Raw genomic sequence first — 20994 nt, 5'->3', positions numbered from 1 at the left:
CACAAAAATTACAGAAAATGTTTTGCCTTACTACGTGTCACTAACATTGAAGGCTAACTGCTCTGACATCATTGTCTTCTAAAATATTTTAGTACACATTATGACTCACTAAGAGCATTATAACAGGAAAGTGTTTTGTGATTCAACTTAAACATAGTCTGCCTTTTGGCAACATAATTGGAGTTCTGTTACATCACATTTGGCATGTGTATTTGCATATCACCTCCTACACAAAATTGGCCATTGCTGGAGCGCAACCTAACTCCAACTTCTATTAATGTATTCATCCTTTTAACAAAAGAGTAACTAACTATCCTCTTTTCTGGCCTGTGGTCACAAAATTCCAAAAGTAAGATGTCAACACTCATGTGAGTATCCCCTGAGTGCATACACACAGATTCACAAAAAAAAGAGCCCATAATGTGATCACCTCCAAATTTGCTCCGCATTGATGAATAAGAACAAAGTTAGTATATAAAAAAAACAACCCTTTGATGTATAATTTACAATGCTGCCTGGAGTTGCTGAATTGATCAAAGTAAACACATTTGTCTGTGATTCTTATCTGAACTTTTACAAATCAGCATCATACCAGTGGACCCTGAAATGTACTCAAGCCAGGGAAACTGATTCTTGATACTGTCACAGTCATCCTTTCACAAGTCAGATAAATAATATCTAAATATTATTTTTCATGCTATTCTACTCTGCTTGTAACATTAATTTCAAAGACACACAAACAATGATCCACCATGGGATTATTCCAACTGATAAGCTTTCCTTCACATATGAGACATTTGCATTCTAATTCAGTCATATCAAGAGTTGGAATTGTGTCCATGTGTGACCATGGAGAATATTTATTTTACATGTGGACTTAAGATGAAAATGCAGTGAAGAAGAAAATCATGTAAAATTAAACTTGACAGAATTCTATCTAATGAAAATATGAGAAATGTTATGTCCTCGCTATTCTTCAGACATGTCCGTAAGTGCTTAATTTAGAATAAAAGAGCTCTCACACTTTCAATATAAAATCTGGTTGTCAGCATTACATGATTACTTCCTACAGTTCTTTATTGAAAGCTCCAGCTTTACATGGTCTTCAGATGAACAGCTTTCCAGTGTAACTCTGCTTCCTTCAGCAGTGCGTGATCTACTTTAATAGAGCCACTGTCATTAATCACAGTCATCAAGCCAGTTATGCAACTAAATAAGTGAATTTATTTTTAAGCATTAATGAATCCAGGAGGAGGTGGCCTTATGACAAAACAGGTGCTGTCATGAACTGGTGTTTTAAATAGCACTTTATTTATTTATATATTTATTTATAGCTACTATAGTAAACATTTTATATTAACAATCAATGAAATGACTATGTATAGGTGCAAGGGGTCGCTCATAGTAACAAACTCACAGAGAATGATAACTCAACTCTGTAGTTCCCCTCAGCTCTACAGAGCGTTTTAGCATCTTTCAGCTCATTGTTTTGTTTTTACGACCTGCAACATTATTGTTTTACTCTCACTACTCTAATAGCGTTGTTTACAGTAGCACTAAGCTCTAAAAATCCACTGCACACTACCTGCTTAGCACCAAAAAGCAGACAGACAAAGTTAGCGACTAGCTGGTGGACATAGTGGAGCATTTAGCAGCAACAGAGACAGATACATTAATCAGGAGTTGGGAGAGAGCAAAACAAAACTAAACGGAGAGTACATTTTGGAAGTATATTCGTCAGGTGGCCAGAGACATAGATACAAATTAAAGCTAATGTTGCTCCATAACTGCTGAATGTATAAATAATCTACTTTTTGCTATAACGCATTTGACATATCAACTTAAAAGATGATAATTTGTCAGTGTGGTGTTTACAGCTTGTTTCCACTGCCCTCTAATGACAAAAAAAATCAGTTAATGTAGGTTTACATAAAAAAACAATTCTTACGTCTAACTATTGTTTCCATCAGGGGTGAATGGAGTTGCTGTGCACTCATGGCCTTTATAAGTATTTACTTTCTCTCAATATTAAAGAGTAACTGAACACCAGACTGAAAAGTAATGTTTCACTGCCCTCTCTGGTTGAAAGTTTCAAGTTTGTTGCATGTCTGACCATACAAAGCATCAGCAATGGATGTGGGTGTGGTCAGACATGCCGTTGCACTTGTAACCACACCCAACAGTGATGTCATGGTGTACTGACCACACCCTGGAGTACAGTTCACTGCAGCAAGTCAAACCACTGGAGGTCTGCAAAAACAACAATTTTCACCTGCCGTTAATCTACTCTTTTAATATGTCACTGTGAACTTTCACCTTTTTTTCTACAGATATGTTTTTTTTTCTATTTTGTTATTACAGTCAGAAATGGCAAAATATATACTAACATTAGATGCCTTGGTAAAGAATGTTTTTCTCTCTTTAAAGGAGCTATATGTAAGAATTTAGGTATGAAACATTAAAAAAAACAAACTAAAATTATCAACAGAATGTGAAGAAATCACAGTTATGATGTTATGTCAAAGACATCTATGTATTGTGTTGCAGTGATATCTACTGAAGTTAGCATGCTAACCAGCTAGCCTTGGCTGGTCCTGTCTCGTAATACCACTTTGTACCTCAAGATGCGATAGTGAGTCAATGTAGCGTCCAGTCTGCCATCAGTCCAACAACACCGAGGAGGTTTTCTTGCTGGGTTTGGCCCATGGCACCCCTGGGCTGACCCCACCGTAACTCCCGCTCAGGCCTCCAGAGGTGGGCACTGACTGATACCTGACCTCCCTCTCACTCCTCTCCTGCTTCATGCCTCTCCTGAACCTAACATGTCTTCATTGTCCCAGGAGTCAGAGTCCTAGACAGAGCCACTGTAAATCACCTCAGCACTGTATTCCCTGTTGCCAAACTAGCCTCTGTCGATCTTGGATCCCTTGCCCACTTGCCCGGCTCCAGTTCTGGTGCCCATTCCAGCCCCGCTCCCCGCCAGCATTCCTTGTTCAGTCCCCTCGCCCCGGGCCTGAAAACCTCCTCTTGCCAGCGGTCCAAAGCTCCTGTGCTAGCGGTGTAAACACCAACATTCCCCGGTACTCCGAACTCCCAGTCCGGCAGAGCCAGCAAGCAATAGGGCCGCTAGCTGCACAGCTAACTGAGCTAACTAGCGAATGGCAGCTACAGTTAGCAGCACGGTTAGCGGTTACGCTGTCCTCTATTTGTTTGAGTATGAATTCGACAGGTGGCTAATTCTTACATATTGCACCTTGTTGCAATTCATGACATGCTATTATTACTGCATATGTTGTTTGTACCCCATACAGTGTGACCATGGAGTCGATACATTTGAAATCTGAGGAAAAGTACCATTTTGGATTTTGCTAGTCTTCTTGTTGTAATGTAATATTTAATATTTGGCTATTTCTTATATTTCATTTCGTTAATGCTTTCCTCATGACTTAATCTTAGTTTTACACCTCTTTTCATAAGGATGATCTCTGACATTTTGATGTTGTTTGACCCCTCTTATGGGAGCTTAAGATAAGATTATATATTTTCTTAGATATTGTAGGAGACCTAAACTGAATACAACATCCCTTCTCCTCCACCTTTAACTTTTTTTGTTGATAAATATTTTTTGTAGCTATTTTGTGTTGCCTTTCCCCTACTTTTCCTCATCTCAGGTGTTAATTGGTCTTTTTAAATATGTATTTTTGATTAATGTATGCTTAATGTATGATGTATGTTCCTGTGTTTTTCCCACTTTTGTTTCATTATTTGAAGTCTGTAGCTAAAGATACTGCTTTATTATATTGTTTGTGTTATACCTGACAGTGGTTTATGACTGATACATAGCTGCTTCATTAGTAAAGTTTGTGCTGGCAATGTGCAGCTGTCCACAACTTGGCCATTAGTTTTTATTCTCCTACGCACCTATTGGTGTTAATTCAATTACACTTTTTAGTTGAGAAATTGAAATTAAAATATTTACATGTATAACCCTGGAACATCTGGTGGCCAGTAATTAAGAATGGTATGCACTTCCATATAAATATACATGCAATAAAGAAGTATATGGTATTAAATCCATGTCTGGAAGAGGCATTTAGTCTGTATATATGCTTTGATGGCCATGCACTTAAAAGGTAGCAGTTTTCCTCTGTTATTCAGAAGGTAACGATTTCCATTGAAAATCAGTGCAGGAAGCATGACAAGCTGAAGTAAACAATCTGTGCAGTGGCAAACTCACCGATCAATGCTGATGGCACAGAGATTGAGGATGCTGGCTGTACACATCATCACGTCCAGAGTGACAAAGATGTCACAGTGGATCTTGCTAAAGCGCCACTCTCCCACTACCTAGAAGAGAAAAACATCAACAAATGGCAGTTTACAGCAACAGTCAACAAAACAAAGCCGTTGCACTTGCCCAGCACAGGCAGCACCTCTGCAGAAATGATAAGTTTTCCTTCTGCAACAAAAAACAATCAAAGCAATCAAAGCAAACATCTTTTCACTGGCAACAATAGGAATTAAGCACTATAGATTATCGCAAAACTATAGACACCCTCAGTGTTAGTGAAATAATTATCCTTTAGCATGCATCCTGATCTGCAGCCCTAGGTGACTTTCAATCAAAGACATGATTGAAACCTATTTATATTTATACGTTTTTGCTCTTGTTAAACATGGTCAAACCCCATGCTGAAACTAACATCATCAACGATTCTCTGACAGGGCTGAGCGGTCCGATGCCACCCACCTTGCCTGACACTACATCCTACCTGCTTCCTCCCACAGCTCTGAAAAGGGTAAGAGAGATGCGTGTGACAGGGGGCAACTCCTACCTCTCTGTGGCTGATTAATCTTTGTCCCTAGACCGTGTCTTCATAAAATTTAGCACCAGCTTAAAGAGCTGTATGTTGTTGCTGGTGTCTACAAAAGTAGTGGTGATTGCAGATTGATCTGACAGCCTAATGAGTGCCCTTCTCCCTGTCGCAACCTCTCTTCTTTTCTCCTCTTTTTTTGCATTTTTCCAACCTTTTGCTCCTGACATTTGTCTTCTCAGTATCTCTACACTATCCTCTTGTTCTCTAGATTCAGTCTGTTTGTCCCCTTCGATACCATCGCTCAATTTCTTGTTCTTGATCTTTATATGACAATCTACAGGTTGCTCCTCTCACCAGCTCCACCAACACAACCATACTTTTTTACATCCTCGTCAGTGCTGCAGCCCATAACAAATTCAAGAGCCTCACAAGAGCTGAAAACTATTACAGGTCATGGCTGCAGCACAGGTCTATGCATATCAATGTGAGGAAAGACTTTCAGTGGATATTACACTACTTTTTACAGCATAATTTCTCAGGCAATGAAATCAATACAAATATATGCTAAAATAGGATAATTATTATTATGAAATGTTGACTGTGGGATATATACATTTTCTCAATTTTGTCCTTGTTATTTCACCCTGCAAATCATAATTCAGAATGTATCAGCATTCTGATTTAATTTGCAATGGTAAGGTGTTTGGAAATTGGAAATGCAGTAATGGGGGCCAGGGAACTGAGAAACTGGTTTGAAAGTGCAATCTGACACGTCACAAAATCAGGGTGAAATGAAACTAACACACTTTACTTGTTCATCTAAAACTGGACTGTCTTTATGGCATTAATAATAATAATAATAATAATGAACAAACTTTATAAATATAGGAGCGTTAATAGCAGAAATGCTACATAGCATACATTATTTGCACATATTTACACACATGTCAGCGGCATAACACCTAATGGCAAACGACAAATACTATTCATCATTTATCTCTGTATCACAATGTTGGATGGACTGACAAGAAGGACTAATCATTTCATGATATTCATCTACAAACCTGACAACACAAATATGGGTACAAACTAATCTTGGCAGTTTCATGTACAGCATTATGCACCTTTTTAATAGAAGGAACTGTAAACTGCACTTAAGGTGGATTTTTTTCATTTCCAAAGGAAATTTTAAAGTTTTACTACTACTACTTAATTGTTTTTATTAATTCTAATTCATTTGTATTGTTATTGTTAGTTGTCTGGCTTTATATGTGTTGTTCTTGCATGTAGGTCTTTGACTGTTTCTTCTCTTGATCTCAATGAGATGACCTAAAAACTTATTTAAAATTACTGTATTTCTGTATACTGTATTACTGCATAATACATTTATAAATATTATATAATAAAATATTTCTTCATGTTATTTGTTAGTCTTGAAAAGTAATTTCTGAAGCCTGTCCAAAGGTGAATGACTCAAGTCTGACATGAAATTCTGCTATCCCCCCAAAAAACTGCATTGTTATTCACCTTGATTTTAAACAAACTCTGAAGCTAATGTTCCCTCCATATGCTCTCTAAATCAGTCTGGGCAGAAAGTGAAAACTGTGGTAATTAATGCTAATTCAGCATTTAATAATAAAGGGCAAGTTGAATGCCCTGCCCACACTCTGACTCTGACTAAGCTCTCACTGTAGTTCATGCTGATGCATTATCAGCATGAGAAACTCAGTCACGGCCATGGTCTGTGATACTAAAATTAAAAAAACAAAATGTCTGCACATAGATAAAGAAAAAAAAGCAGTGTGTATGCGGTGGGATTGGAGATTGTTATGTGAATTAAATAAGAGATAAACAAAAAAACAACAACATACCATTGTTATCCAACACTAAAAAATCCTGTTTGATTAAAAAAAAAGTGTTTGTTGTCATTATCTGAAAACATACATAATTTTAGATTGTGTCTCTGATGGAAGAAGCATGTTCTGAAGAACGTGAAATGAATAAATAAAAAACCCCCAGCCAATGCTGTTGTGAGCTGTGATTCCTATAATATATGTAAGGTCACCTTCACTTTCAAAACATAAATGTAAATCTAGATATTATGACAAACTGGTTGGTATTTACCTCAGAACAATGTGAACTGTGTTTACCTCTCCGGAAATAATCTATCAGACATATCAACATTCTCACTACCACTACCAAATAATTTGTTATTTATAAGGATTTATACCAGTCCTGCTGTTTCAGTTTATCCCACTTCACATTAGCAGGAGGCCTGATAGCCTGTAGGGACACACCAAAATCAGATGAGAAACTCCACTCCAAACACTAGCTGGGTAATCCATTTTGACTTTGACAAACAGCCAGTACTTAATTCTCATCATATTAATCTGAGGAGGACTTCAGACAAATTGCTTTTATTAGTATGTAGGGATAAAATGTCTGTAAAGGGAATAAGAAAAGGAGGAGTTTGGAGTCTTGTCTATGTAAGAAACTGCTTAAATGGGCCTGTTCTCCATGTTATTGTCACATAATCAGTTGGGACGGGAAACCATAAACACTACACTTGGTGCGTATGGCCCCCATCCCCCCAAACATGTGTTCAGGAAAACACTGTGAAACTATAATCAATTCTAAACCTAAATGAAATAATAATCATGGTAGTCTCTGATCTAGATTTGCATTCCTGTGGCTCATATAAATGATTTATTATGTGACAGAATTTGTAATTTAAATGAATTTTTCATCAAATAAATAAGTCAACAAAAATAGCAACAAACCTATATTGTAGGTCCACCCTCATCGATCCTATGTGCAACGGACCTCACAAGTATCCAATTTCAAATGATCTCAAGGATTATCCATCAGATATTAGATATAAACACCAGATTGCTCAAAGTTTAATGACAAAAAATCTGTCAGAGGGTAAATTCTAAAATTTTCAATTCACGTATAACTGATTTACTGCATATGCTGTCTTTTTTTCTTAAAGGGGCACTCCACAGATTTAACACATGAAGGACAGTTTACTCGTCATGAGGAGTACTACTCAGCCTGTGAAAACAGTTGAATAATGTCATCTGTGGCTTTGGTGGGAGCTCTCTAAAGTCTGAGAAAAGAACCCTGATGATGTCATAGTTATGTCATTCGGATTACCTCAGTTTAGGCCTAGAAACTTTAAATTTATAATGAAAAGCCTGTGTTAAAAACTGGGGGCGTGGAGTTTTAAAGACGTGAGCATTTACCAGAGAGGGATTTGCATCATGAGAAATGTAGGATTCTGGCGCTTGACTCATACAAGGGACTAAAAATCGACATATCTCAGCCTGTGTTGCTTCAATTATGACCAGTTTATTTTAAAATTCGACTCTTGTGAGTCCCCCAACTTTATGGAATTACAATACTAAATCACTGGAGTACCCCTTTAATCCACAACCCAGAAGTAGCCCTAAACATATTTCGATGCTTGCTCCTGTCCTCATTACGTAGATCGGGCTGCTTGACATTAGTGGGTTTCTCCAAAGATGAAAAGAAAGAAGCAGGGGATGCCAGCAGAAACAAAAGAGCAGCTGAGCGCTGAATAAGCGTTTGTGCAACCTGATGCTCCACCAGTATAAAGTTACAGGAAACACAACTGTCAAATTCGTGTCCAAAAACATACTGTGACTTATATTTGATTAAAGCTTCAGCGTGGTTGCAGCGCTCACCACACTCCAAATGTGTTCCCGATAAACAAAAGTTAGCAACTCACACCTGTGCAATTAAAACACTTGACACCATCAGAGACTCACTTTTCTGCTATGATATCAAAATTAATATTTAATTGAGAAAGTTTTAAGCTACAATTTGGAGCTTTGATACGTGGCAAATTACAATTCAACTCCCACTTTTCCGAAATGCTTTGATGTAGGCTCCCTCCGTGTGTACCCAGCTGCCCACATCAACACAGAAAGCAAGTAAATAATTCTGATAAAAACAAACACAGTACCCAGGTTGCATACTTTATGGATAAACAAAGTTTAGTCTGATAACTGGTGCCAATTGCTGCCTTGCAGTTTGTAACTGGTGCAAGCATCCATACACATCAATGTAACTTATATGAAATGGTTTAATGGACTTCACTGTGTTTAAGGAGAAAAAACCCATATGTTAATTTTTTTTAGCTTTACTGGGTAAATTACCACAGTACATATCCAATTTACTGACATATTACTCTCGTAGCTATAACACTAGATCATCAGAGAAAATTGTCCTCATGGTCCCAACCACCCGAACAGAGCTGGGTAAATCTGCCTTTTACTTTAAACCATGCATGCTTGGAATGAGCTGCAAGGCATACTTAACTTGGAATCTTTACCCTCTCTTGACATGTTAAAAAACATTTTAAAATCAGTTTTGAATGTTATTGCTTTTAACAAGTGCCATTATTTGCCATGATTCTTTTAAGCCCCTGATCCCTGTATGTTTTGTATCTGTTTGGTGTGTTTTTTGTGATGTTATCTGTTCCCATCTGTACTTTTATAGGAAACCTTTTATTTTATTTTTTTGCTGCCCATCTTGACCAGGACTCCCTGGCAGAAGAGATATTGTATCTCAATAGAACCTTTCTGGTTAAATAAAGGATAAATAAAAAAATCAAGTGCTTTTGTTTATTGCTAACGGCAACAGCAATGGAATACTAATTTATTCATATTCCTATCAGATTACTGTTACAGAGTGACACATTTCCTATCACCACTGTGCTGTGTGTACAAACAAACATGCACTTTATTATAGACTGTAAACTGATCAGAGTGATAATCATCATGACTCCCTGAGAGACACAGGAGGATTAGAGTCCCTGTAGTCTTAGATTGCCTTTCTCTACATTAGACAGCATGACGTAAAGCCTGATGGTCAGGAATAACCCCAAGGCCGAGAAGGACGACAGAAGAAATGACGACCCCAAGGACGACAGAAGAAATGAGCAACGGTCGAGAGATAGAGAGATATTTTTCTGAACGATAGCCCACATCCTGCTGATGATTTTATGGTGGACCCTGAGTCTCTGTTCTGTTTTAGGTTGTACTGGTTAGCGGGCATCGATGTGTCATAACTGCTTTAAAAAAACAGGTCATTATAAATGATGTGTCTCAGAAATATGAAGAATTATTCATGAAACTTACATTTTGATGCTGTCACATAGTGTTGCTACATTACAGCCCTTTAACCACTGCAGGACTGATATTTGCAATGCTGATGCCTTCGTCCTTGTTTCACCTTGAGCCTTTGACCTGCTGAGAACTGCTGGCAGCTTGCTTGGTTCAAACCCTTTTCACCAGTATTTTACTGGTACCACATTTCATATATAGCAAATGTCTGTTGTATGCATAATATGCTTTGCTATTTTTTAACCTGTCAATGCCAAACTGAATTCTGAAGTCTGTTAAGTTGATATTTTTCTTTGGAAAAGTGATGTGTTTATTGTTTTCAGAGCCTACCCTATGATGTTTTGTTGACAGTATACACATTTGTGGTATTGGAGATCATATAGAAAGTTATAATTATACTGCAAGTCTGCAAATCGTATATTTGTTTTCTTAACACTGTTCCTATGATAAACAGAGAGAAAAAGAGGTATAGGTATAGAGATGGGGAGAGCATGTCTGCTGCATAGGGCATGTCAGGTTATGTATTTGTCTTCGAGTATGTACAAAGAGTATACATGTGTGTCAATAGTGTGTGTACATCGCTGCTATCCTACCTCTAAGTAGACGACCCAGGGCATTACCAGTGTGGCCACCAGAAGGTCAGCGACAGCCAGGCTGACGATCAGGTAGTTGGTGGTGGTCTGCAGAGCCTTTTCTCTGGACACAGCCATGCACACCAACACGTTGCCGAAGACGATGACGAAGATGAGCAGAGTAAGCAGCATGGCATAGTAGTTATATGGGTGCTTCTGCTCTTGCTCTGTTCCATTGAAGCTCCATGTTCCATTATCATAGAAACTGTCATTGTAGGCATACTGGGTAAAGACATCCATTAGCTGTGAGTGACAAAGGCCAAGAACGGGCCCTGCAAAACATGCAGACACAGAGAGAAAACAACGTTTGAATGTAGTTGAGTTCATGTGGAAGTTTGCAAACAAACAAAAACTCCAACTTTTTGGGATAATCTGTATTCATGAAAGTTTTTTCTTTTACAACTACTCAAGAAAACACCCTTTCAGAATATTGATATGCATTTTTTTGTGTATTTTTTTAAACCTTTATTTATTCTTTTGAAGGAACGCCCTGATCACATGTGCACAATTACACAAATTCACACCTGGAAGCTGCCTAGAACAACCACAGTCTGATCAGCTGGCTACTGAGCAGCTCCACTGGAGCGGTTGGGTATAAGGGCCTTGCTCAAAGGCACCTCAGTGGCGGTAATGAGGGGGTCATTTTCACTTTCCGCAACTAGATTTATCCTGGTTTAAATTCCGTAGCAGTCTCCTTATTCCCTGCCTTTTGCAGGTGCTTTGCTACATTTCTTGGCACATAACCACCACCACCATGACTTACATTCATTTTAACTGACTAAAAACACATGACTTTAAAAAATATTAAAAGAATGTCTGTGTGCTTAGCCAATGTGTCACAAACCAGCCACAATGCATCCTTGTGCATCATCACTAAATCCTTTAATAGCCTTGTGAAACTCAGTCCAGCTTGTATTTGTTGCAGTTATTGTGACAAGGTTCTGATCGCATAATGAAATTTAATGGATTTACTGAGCTTCGGCTGCAAACAAAACCGCATTTTGCTTAAATCATCATATATACTGTACAGGATATGATTACAGCCGGGATTTTTCTGGGCTAAGAATATTTTAAATCTGTTTACTTTGATATCTGTGTACTTTGCATTATTCTTAGACACTAGTCTTCAGTGTTTATCTTCCATCAGTAGATTTGACACTATCTATCATCTCTCAGATCATGCTCTGTGATCTGCCATTTTAATGCTATGAAAACCATAGTTGCAAACTTAATGAAGCTGTGCGTCTCATCTTTTGGGAATAACATCAGAAATACACAGACACAACCTATTTCACAAAATGCTTTGCTGTGCAGTTCCCTCATACCTGTCTAGATTAATGTTTATGTCATCTTCCACTTTCCCAGCTCCATTTTCACTCCCTCTTTCCTTCTCAATCACACTGTAATTGGTTCTACAGTCTTTCAGGCTGCTCTTCCTGCTGACTACAACCTATTTCAAATCCCCATCTAGATCTAACTCATTTTATCTCTGCGCCTAATTTCAATTTTTCCACAACCCAACAATTATTTTGTAATTGTTTCAATTGTCAGTTTTTGTCTTTGTAATTTTACCTTGTTATAGTTTTTAGGTTATGACTGTTATCTGTCACTGTTACCTTGTGCCTCTAGCAAAGGGCATTACTGCAAAAATATGGTTGAATAAAGTTGAAGAGAGGATAAATGATACAGAGTATTAGAGTTTTTTTATGCATTCTGTGTCAAAAATGTGAATATGCTGGGCACAAAAGTTTTTGCACAGAGGCTGACATGTACAACTTTAAAGTCCTGCTTTGATTTTGAGAACACCTTCAGCACATAGCACATTTTATGTTTAATATCTCTCCAATGGCTATCTTTAGGTGATGCCGTGCCATTACAGTAGGCTTACAATTGGGACTCTGACTTTGCCGTTCAAAACTGCACATTTTCTTCAGTTAAGGCCCCTCTGTTGTAGACTTCCTACTGTTTTTTGAGTCATTCTCATCATGTTTGACCCTATGCTTGTTAACTTTCAAAACACGAACAAAGTACTCTGAAATTTGTATGTTAATACGTTCTGATTTAATTCAAAATTAATTCTTTGCAGGTTGCAGGTGAAGCAAGTCTGTCTTAAAACAGCACCCAAAGCTAATATGAGGCTTCAGCAGACTGAGTTAAACAAATCAAGGAAGATACCCTATCTTCCAAAGATACAGTCTTTTAGTACATTTTCTGTGTTTTCTGAGTGATACTATGCCTCAGCTCAGCAAGGAAATAGTACTGTCTATGAAAACACAGAGGGAATTTTGTACTACATGAGTTGTAACTTTGGAAGACATCCTCCTTATTTGGCTAACTGAAATCATCATATTAGCTTAACTGACCTGCAGAGTGAATTTTTACACAGAACAAGGACAGTGGTTTTTGTCCTTCATGTCTTCACATCCATTATGGAGAGGAGGATCAATTATAGCAACAGAAAAAAACTGTGCCATTGTAAATATGGGCATGTATGTATGTATTAAGATAGACATGAAAAAATGTGAACGTTCCTTTAAGTTCCTTTAATCCTTTAAGACCTGGTGTTGCTATGCAGTTTTCTTTCTGTTAATGTGATATCTTTTCTATGTCTTATCTATCTGCAGAATACAGTACCAAAGGCAATATGGGACATACATGCAGGTTATCTTAAGTAAACCCGACACGTTAAGACATGTTGTGTTTTAAGTTTTTCAGGCAGTGGTTTTCTTCATGGTATCCTTAATAAACAACATATCTTCTTCAGGTTTTTTTCTGTTGTCTGAAAACAATCTGATCACCTCATCGAGCTTAATATGGAGCTCTTAAACTGAATGTTGCAGAAATACAGATTTTGTTTCTTCATTTGTTACCTTTATCTACTAAACTGTTGGGAATGCCACATTCTCTAGAGATGCATTTGTGCCCTTTCCAGGCTTATATGAGCACAAAGTGTTCTTATTTGGAGGTCAAGGATTTTCTGGAGACGTTTCACTTGCGAAGGACAGACTCTCTTAGCAATTTGTGAATGTTTTAATAGGGTCGGGTACATCCAACCTACAGTACATCTGAATGTCACTGCACTGATTAGATTACCTTACACTTTCACAAAGGGTTGTGCACTTTCAGTCGTGAATGTTAAAACCTTGAAAAAGTAATTACTGTCAACTAAAGCTGAATACATGCAAAAGTGGCTACATAACAGAAGGATGTACACAACTACATGTATTTAATTTGTGCAGAGGAAACTGTGTTATGGCCACATTGTGTGTGCATACAGTACTTTTATGTGAGCAACATAGAGTACACTACAGCACCAAAGACTGAGCATCTAGCATTTTTGAGCCCAGTAGTAGCTAAATTAATAAGAAAAGTTACCAGAGGAGGGCAGAGGAAAGCCTCAGTGCATGGAGAAGAGGAATTGAGAAAACAGTGAGAGAAGAAAGAGAGGGAGTAAGGGAGTGAATGAGGAAAGAGTGCTCCTGTTAGGATGTGTAAGCATTGCTCTGGGGAACCAGTCTGTGTGTGTACCCTGCAGATGCCCTGTGCTGTCTAATCTTATTTATTTGCTCTACTTCCTTACCTACAGTACTTGAGACTGTTCTCACTGCTGGCCTGATAGCTGGTGCATGCTTATAAAAAAAACCCTCTGCCTTCAATATCTCCTATTCTTTAAATGATGTGACCTATACCTGATAATAATAATAATAATTATAATCATGTCCTCCTCCACAGGTAAGTCAGAGATCAGGGTCAGTGAACCAAAACAGAACCAGTGTCTTGCACAAGGAATCTTCAACAGAGTGGATACCTGCCGAATGCTACAACATGAACCAGTGTCCCCTATTTAAATGCAGTGTCACCATGGCAATCTTCTAGTCCCTGCAGTGTTTGTACCACCCATGTACTGGCTGTCTGCTACACTAATGGTACTCTCCTACTATGGTGTTAGGCATTATTGGACAGTTGATCTTATTTTATTTTCTGATTCTGGCTACAGTTTGACTTGACTAACATGCAACCACTTTTTTATAATTTTTGTGTGTTCTTAGGGACTTATACTACTAATAACACTACTATTGACCTATTGTAGGCACCTACCATTCAGTAGGAGCGGCTAATACTAATCCCTCACCGGCTTCCCACCCACAAGCACTGTTAGTTGTAATAGTTGAGGGCACTTGGCCAAGCCAGAGGCTCCGCTCTGAAGGATTGAACACAAATCTCTGTGGGTAAGCAATTTTCCCTTGTGACCTGGGCACCCCATGAATAACTTGTTGTTTTTTTTCAATATTTTGATATTTTAAGCAAGCAGACCACCCGCTGCCATGGGGGCTGCACTGTATTATTTACAGTGCTTATGCAAATTTACATAAATGATTGGGTCTGACCCAATTGATTGCCAAGCCAGTCTGTGTTTGTGACAAATGTTGATTTTATTCTTGTGACTGATACAGCAAATGTATCACGTGGTGAGGTGATTAAGCATTGAATCAGCAATCACCTTGTCTGTACTGGGAGAAGAAGATTCTTTCAGGGCAAACGATTGTGTTCAGCACCTTCACCCTAGGAGAAGCTGGAGAATCTAGGCCGAATAACCGTGAAATAGCAACAAAGAAAAATCACCAAGGATAGAGCAAAAGGTGCAAACAAAATCTCCTTTATGATTTTCAGTCTGGTTTTGCAAGATCTTGCTCAACTTGTCTCTATACTGTATCTTTAGAAGGGAAATGATGTGTGGTTTAGTTCTACTAGACCTACAAGCATCCTTCAGCTTAGTAAATATCTAAGATAAAGGCCCATTCTGTGGATGACAACAATATGTCTGGAAGGGACAAGTGGATTGAGGTTAGTGGGCTTTTGTCAGAGGCTATGCGTGTCAGCTGTGGGGTTCCTCAGGGTAGTGTGCAGGGTTCTCTGCTGATTTTGTTTTGTACAAGTGAATATGGAATTTGCTTGCACTAATTATTTGTGTTTGTATGATTGTTCTTACATGATTAAGCCATTTTAGTGTCACACAAGCTTAAATACAGTGGTGTGAAAAAGTGCCCCCTTCCTGATTTCTTTTTTTTTTGCATGTTTGTCACACTTAAGTGTTTCAGATCATCAAACAAATTGAAATATTAGTCAAAGATAACACAAGTAAAGTTTTTAAATTGAAGGTTGTTATTATTAAGGGAAAACAAAATCCAAACCTACATGGCCCTGTGTGAAATAGTGATTGCCCCCCAAACCTAATAACTGGTTGGGCCACCCTTAGCAGCAACAACTGCAATCAAGCATTTGCGATAACTTGCAGTGAGTCTTTTACAACACTGTGTAGGAATTTTGGCCCACTCATCTTTGCAGAATTGTTGTAATTCAGCCACATTGGAGGGTTTTCAAGCATGAACTGCCTTTTTAAGGTCATGCCAAAGCATCTCAATAGGATTCAGGTCAGATCACTTTGAGCCAGCCATTCAGAGACCCCACAACAACATCCAAAGAAGTGCAGGCCTCAGTTGCCTCAGTTAAGGTCAGTGTTCATGACTCCACCATAAGAAAGAGACTGGGCAAAAATGGCCTGCATGGCAGAGTTCCAAGACGAAAACCACTGCTGAGCAAAAAGAACATTAAGGCTTGTCTAATTTTTGCCAGAAAACATCTTGATGATCCCCAAGACTTTTGGGAAAATACTATGTGGACTGATGAGACAAAAGCTGAACTTTTTGGAAGGTGTGTGTCCCATTACATCTGGCATAAAAGTAACACTGCATTTCAGAAAAAGAACATCATACCAATAGTAAAATATGGTGGTGGTAGTGTGATGGTCTGAGGCTGTTTTGCTGCTTCAGGACCTGGACGACTTGCTGTGATATATGGAACCATGAATTCTGCTGTCTACCAAAAACTCCTGAAGGAGAATGTCCGGCCATCTGTTTGTGAACTTGGGTTGTGCAGCAGGACAATGATCCAAAACACTCAGCAAGTCCACCTCTGAATGGCTGAAGAAGAACAAAATGAAGACGTTGGAATGGCCTAGTCAAAGTCCTGACCTGAATCCTATTGAGATGCTGTGGTATGACCTTAAAAAGGCAGTTCATGCTTGAAAACCCTCCAATGTGGCTGAATTACAACAATTCTGCAAAGATGAGTGGGCCAAAATTCCTCCACAACGCTGTAAAAGATTCATTGCAAGTTTTTGCAAACGCTTGATTGCAGTTGTTGCTGCTAAGGGTGGCCCAACCAGTTATTAGGTTTAGGGGGCAATCACTATGATGATCTGAAACATTTAAGTGTGACAAACATGCAAAAAAATAAGAAATCAGGAAGGGGGTAAACACTTTTTCACACTACTGTATATGATACAGGAAAAACTGGTTGATGGGCGAGGTAGAGTAAAGACCTGATCATCAGACAACAGGGTTCTGCTAGTCTAGTTATAGACCTCTGAATAACTGCCAACATCTAAAATTAAAAGGTCTAATGTTGTTCTCACGAATGGCTGTTGTCCTGGTTGGACAAATAGCCAAACCAATCAGCTTCTTTCCCTTGATTGGGACTAAGTTTGTGACTATCACCAAACTGTCCCAGAGCCAGAATCCAAACAAACATGGTGACAATCTATAAAGCTACTGTATCAAGGCTGTTGTAAACTGAGTGACTGAAATAACAGCTCCTAAACCAGAACACAGACACACAGACAGTGTGTACTTGAAGGCATTTCTTCAAAAGAAAAATGCTTTTGCTGTTTGCTGTCCCTATAGGTTCTGGGAAAAAGATTAATTTATCAAGTGGCCCCTGTGGTACTTGAGGAAATAGTTTGAGAGGACTGAGTGCTTATAGTTGTTTCTCCTTTGATCGCCATGATGGTGAATTTAGGAAACGAAGCAGAAAGGCTTAGCTTGGAGTGCACAGTGAGAATGAAATTGTTATTAGTTGAATGAATTTAACTATTTACACATTACAAATATACAATGAACAAGATGATACCTCAATCCACACAACAACACCAACCTAACTGCTTCTTGCTACCACAACGGCTTCTGTGAAAATGACATGGAGCTGATTCAAATCTAGTCAAGTCACTTTTATTTATACAGCCCAATATCACAAATCACAAATTTGCCTTAAGGGGCTTTAAAATCTGTACAGCATACGACACCCTCTATCCTCAGACCATGCATTTAGATAAGGAAAAATCTGCAAACCATACAATAGATGTTGTGTGTACAGAATAGACCAAAAAGTCAAATTACAGTACGGACAATCAGGATGACAAAATTATATATAGATAATAGGAAAGAACAAAAAAGTTTCCCCTAGGGGATCAATAAAGTATTTCTGATTCTGAAAACATATGTGAGAATATGGATCTGTGAGGATGTTGAGCAACTTCCAGGTGCCGCCACACAGAAAGAAACTGAGCCACACAGCCTCCACCATGGAGACCTGGAAGAGGACAGACTACAAAAACACAAAAGGTAAAGCTCAAGCACACAAATCACACATATAAGAGAAAAGAAACAAACACCCAGGGGGGAGAGAGAGGGGGAGACAAGAGGAGAGGCTGAATCTCCAGGAGGACGAATATCCACGTCCAAAACATCTGGAATGAAGCACTGACCCAGGACAGCTGATGGTCCAGCACAGAGAAGCCAGAGTGAAAAGACAGGACGAGGAGGAGAAAACAGGGAGAAAGAGAGAGAGAAAGAGAAAGAGACACTCGCTCATGTGCTTGTGGGAGATAAACAGACAGAGGTTTAGAGAGATGCAATGATTTTCAGAAAGTTTGCAGCATTTTCATCAGCAGGACAACATGGACTATTAGTACTAGGCTTAATTGATTCATTGAGACTGAGACCAATCTGCTGGAAGGATAATGGTTACAGGAACAGTAACAAGGCCTGAAATAATTAAAGAATAAGCAACTGTAGCAATAAGTATAACTGTAAGTTAAGGTGAAAAGATGAGTCTTTAGTTTGGATTTAAAGGCCTCAACAGATCAGACTATCTGATGTCAGCAGGGAAGGGGGCACGATAAGAAAAGGCCCTGCAGGCTGCTGACAGGACAGGAGCCCTGTATTATGAGAACGGCATAGAATATAGGGATAAAGGAGATCGGAGAGGTATGAAGGCCTCAGGGTCTCTGCATCAGCTATGGACAGAAAAGAGAATTTTAGCTATTTTAGCTAATTTTAGCTGTTGCATAGGTGAAAAAAGGCAGTCTTGATGATGTTGTTTAATGTGCTAAGAGAGGGTATAATCAAACGTAACACCAAACTTCTTGGCTGTCAAACTTTGAGAAGACAGTGGTCAAGAGTTACTGTTACTTGATCAAACTGGTGTCTATGTGGAACAAGGCCAGTGAGCAGCATCTCAGTTTTATCAGAATTTAGGAGCAGGAAATTACATCCAGTTTTTCACAGCAGACAAGAAGGCCTCTAATTGTATTATTTGGGTATGATCATCTACCTTTACAGGCACATAAAGCTGAGTATCATCAGTGTAGCTGTGGAAATTAATTCCATGACTGTGTATAATTTGGCCAAGGGGTGATATATAAAGAGAGAAAAGCAGAGGGCCAAGAACAGAGCCCTGAGGTACTCAATTTTTCACGTCAGAACATTTTGATGTTGTGTCACTATAGGAAATGCACTGTGTTCTTTCAGAGAAAGACTTTAACCACACGAGAGATACATCAGCACCAATAGACCTGGACTGGCCATCAGGAGCACCGGGAGAATTCCCAAGCTGATTGGCCTGAAGTGTCAGGCCAGTGTAAAAAATGCTACTGTGTTGTTTTCTCTTTGCTTTTAACCTGATGGTATGATCTCTGTTGGTCATCACACAAGATTGGTCGCATGCACATACACATCAACACAACGTTCAGTCAGTGCATGGAGTGAACGTGGCCAAGCATTGTGGAGAAAAAATTGACAGAACAAGAGAAAGAGCTGAGAGGGAGTGCATTAAAAGGAGAAATGCCCAGGAGGAAAGTGTTGCTAAATGCTGTAAAATTCACGAGCAAGGGACCTGGTTTGTGTTTAAAAAAGAAAAAAACATACTAGCAGGGCCGCCTTCAGATCGTCAGCTACCTTTCCCAAGTTGATTCTATTTTTAAAAACTTAATCATGCTATGTAGGAAAGCAGGAGATGTGTATGCATGGAAATAATCTGGAAAATAAAGACCTGAATACTCTTTTCTGTCAGGGGGGAAGTATCTACCAGAGCTTCATGATGATAAACACAAGTCCAGTCAGAGCTCTGAGGAAATGCCAGGTGCAAAACAAACACTCCAAAAGTGCACAGAAATGATATATAAGAATATGTATTCCTGTTGCCTTAATTATGGAAGTGCAATTTACTAACTCTTGAAACTGAAGACACTTGGCTGTTTTAAATTTTATGAATGTTTTTTTAAGTAAAAGATATATTATAGGCAAAAACAGTAAGCAGACAAATATTTCAGCAAAACACTTACAGTAGGCTATACATGATCTGTTGTGAATGGAGTCAATGTGGAGATAGACTGACGTTAGATTCCCGACCTGAATTATTATCCCAGTCCAGCCTTGAGCACCAACATTAAAAGGACAGGCTAGTGTCACTTCAAATTTAATAAGAAATAGATCTGACACCACGGATGTGACAGGAGAGAAAGTCAGAGCAGAAACCACTATCTCCCACTATTTCAAACTGAGTGAAACCAAAAGTATCAAGAAGTGCAAAAAGGCTTTACTTAGAGGATCGAAGGCCTTATTTAGGTGAATATTGAAATTAAAGATAATTAAAATCTCATCAGAATGAGTAACAAGGTCTGAGATAAAATCTCCAAATTCTTCTAACTGTGAATAAGGGCCAGGTGGTCTATAGAGTGCTACAAGGTGGAATGACCTCAGTCTAGGACTGTTCCTATCTTCATCAAAGACCAGGCTAAGTAAGGACTTTGGTATGGACATCAAGATTGGAGGGAAATTATATCCTCTGATAATTATTAAGTCAAGCACAGGGGTGTGCTTAGTTTTGAAGATTTTGAGCAAGCAAAATTTCTGAACATTTGGCCTTCTGCCCAGTCTGGTGTAATTTTGTCTGTGTGATTAGTTCACAGCACTGGACCAAAAATAAAGGCGTGAAACAGAAACTTGAAGTAGCAAAAAGCAAACTGATTAGAGATGAACTACAGCTTACAATTTCAATGGGTCCCACTTAAGAGAATATCATATATGTTCAGTTATAGAAAACTCCCTTGCTACTATGCCAACTACTTTAAGAAGGTAGAAAAAGTGTACAGGTACAATGCCAGAGCTAGAAAAGCAAACCAGAACCAGAAGAGCAAATAAACTGCCTCATGTAATTACAGAGGTGCCAAATCTGGTATTTAAGTCTGAGGCTGCTCAATAACTTTTTCAAATAAAG

At 38.7% G+C, this 20994-nt stretch overlaps 1 protein-coding gene across 3 annotated transcripts in view; it reads right to left on the bottom strand.

Annotated features, from left to right (window-relative positions):
* drd2a (dopamine receptor D2a) overlaps positions 1–20994 on the bottom strand; it is a 43811-nt gene that overhangs the window by 8190 nt on the left and 14627 nt on the right. For all 3 annotated transcript variants that reach the window (XM_044203130.1, XM_044203129.1, XM_044203131.1), the window contains 2 exons: positions 10561–10871; positions 4238–4347 (listed from right to left, as the gene is read on the bottom strand). In XM_044203130.1, the coding sequence (XP_044059065.1) occupies positions 4238–4347; positions 10561–10871 (421 nt within the window). The remainder of the gene's footprint in view (positions 1–4237; positions 4348–10560; positions 10872–20994) is intronic.

Source organism: Siniperca chuatsi, linkage group LG7 (assembly GCF_020085105.1).
Source record: "Siniperca chuatsi isolate FFG_IHB_CAS linkage group LG7, ASM2008510v1, whole genome shotgun sequence".
Classification (NCBI taxonomy): Eukaryota; Metazoa; Chordata; class Actinopteri; order Centrarchiformes; family Sinipercidae; genus Siniperca; species Siniperca chuatsi.
Note: the sequence above shows the minus strand (reverse complement) of the source record. Positions and strands in the feature narration are given on the sequence as shown.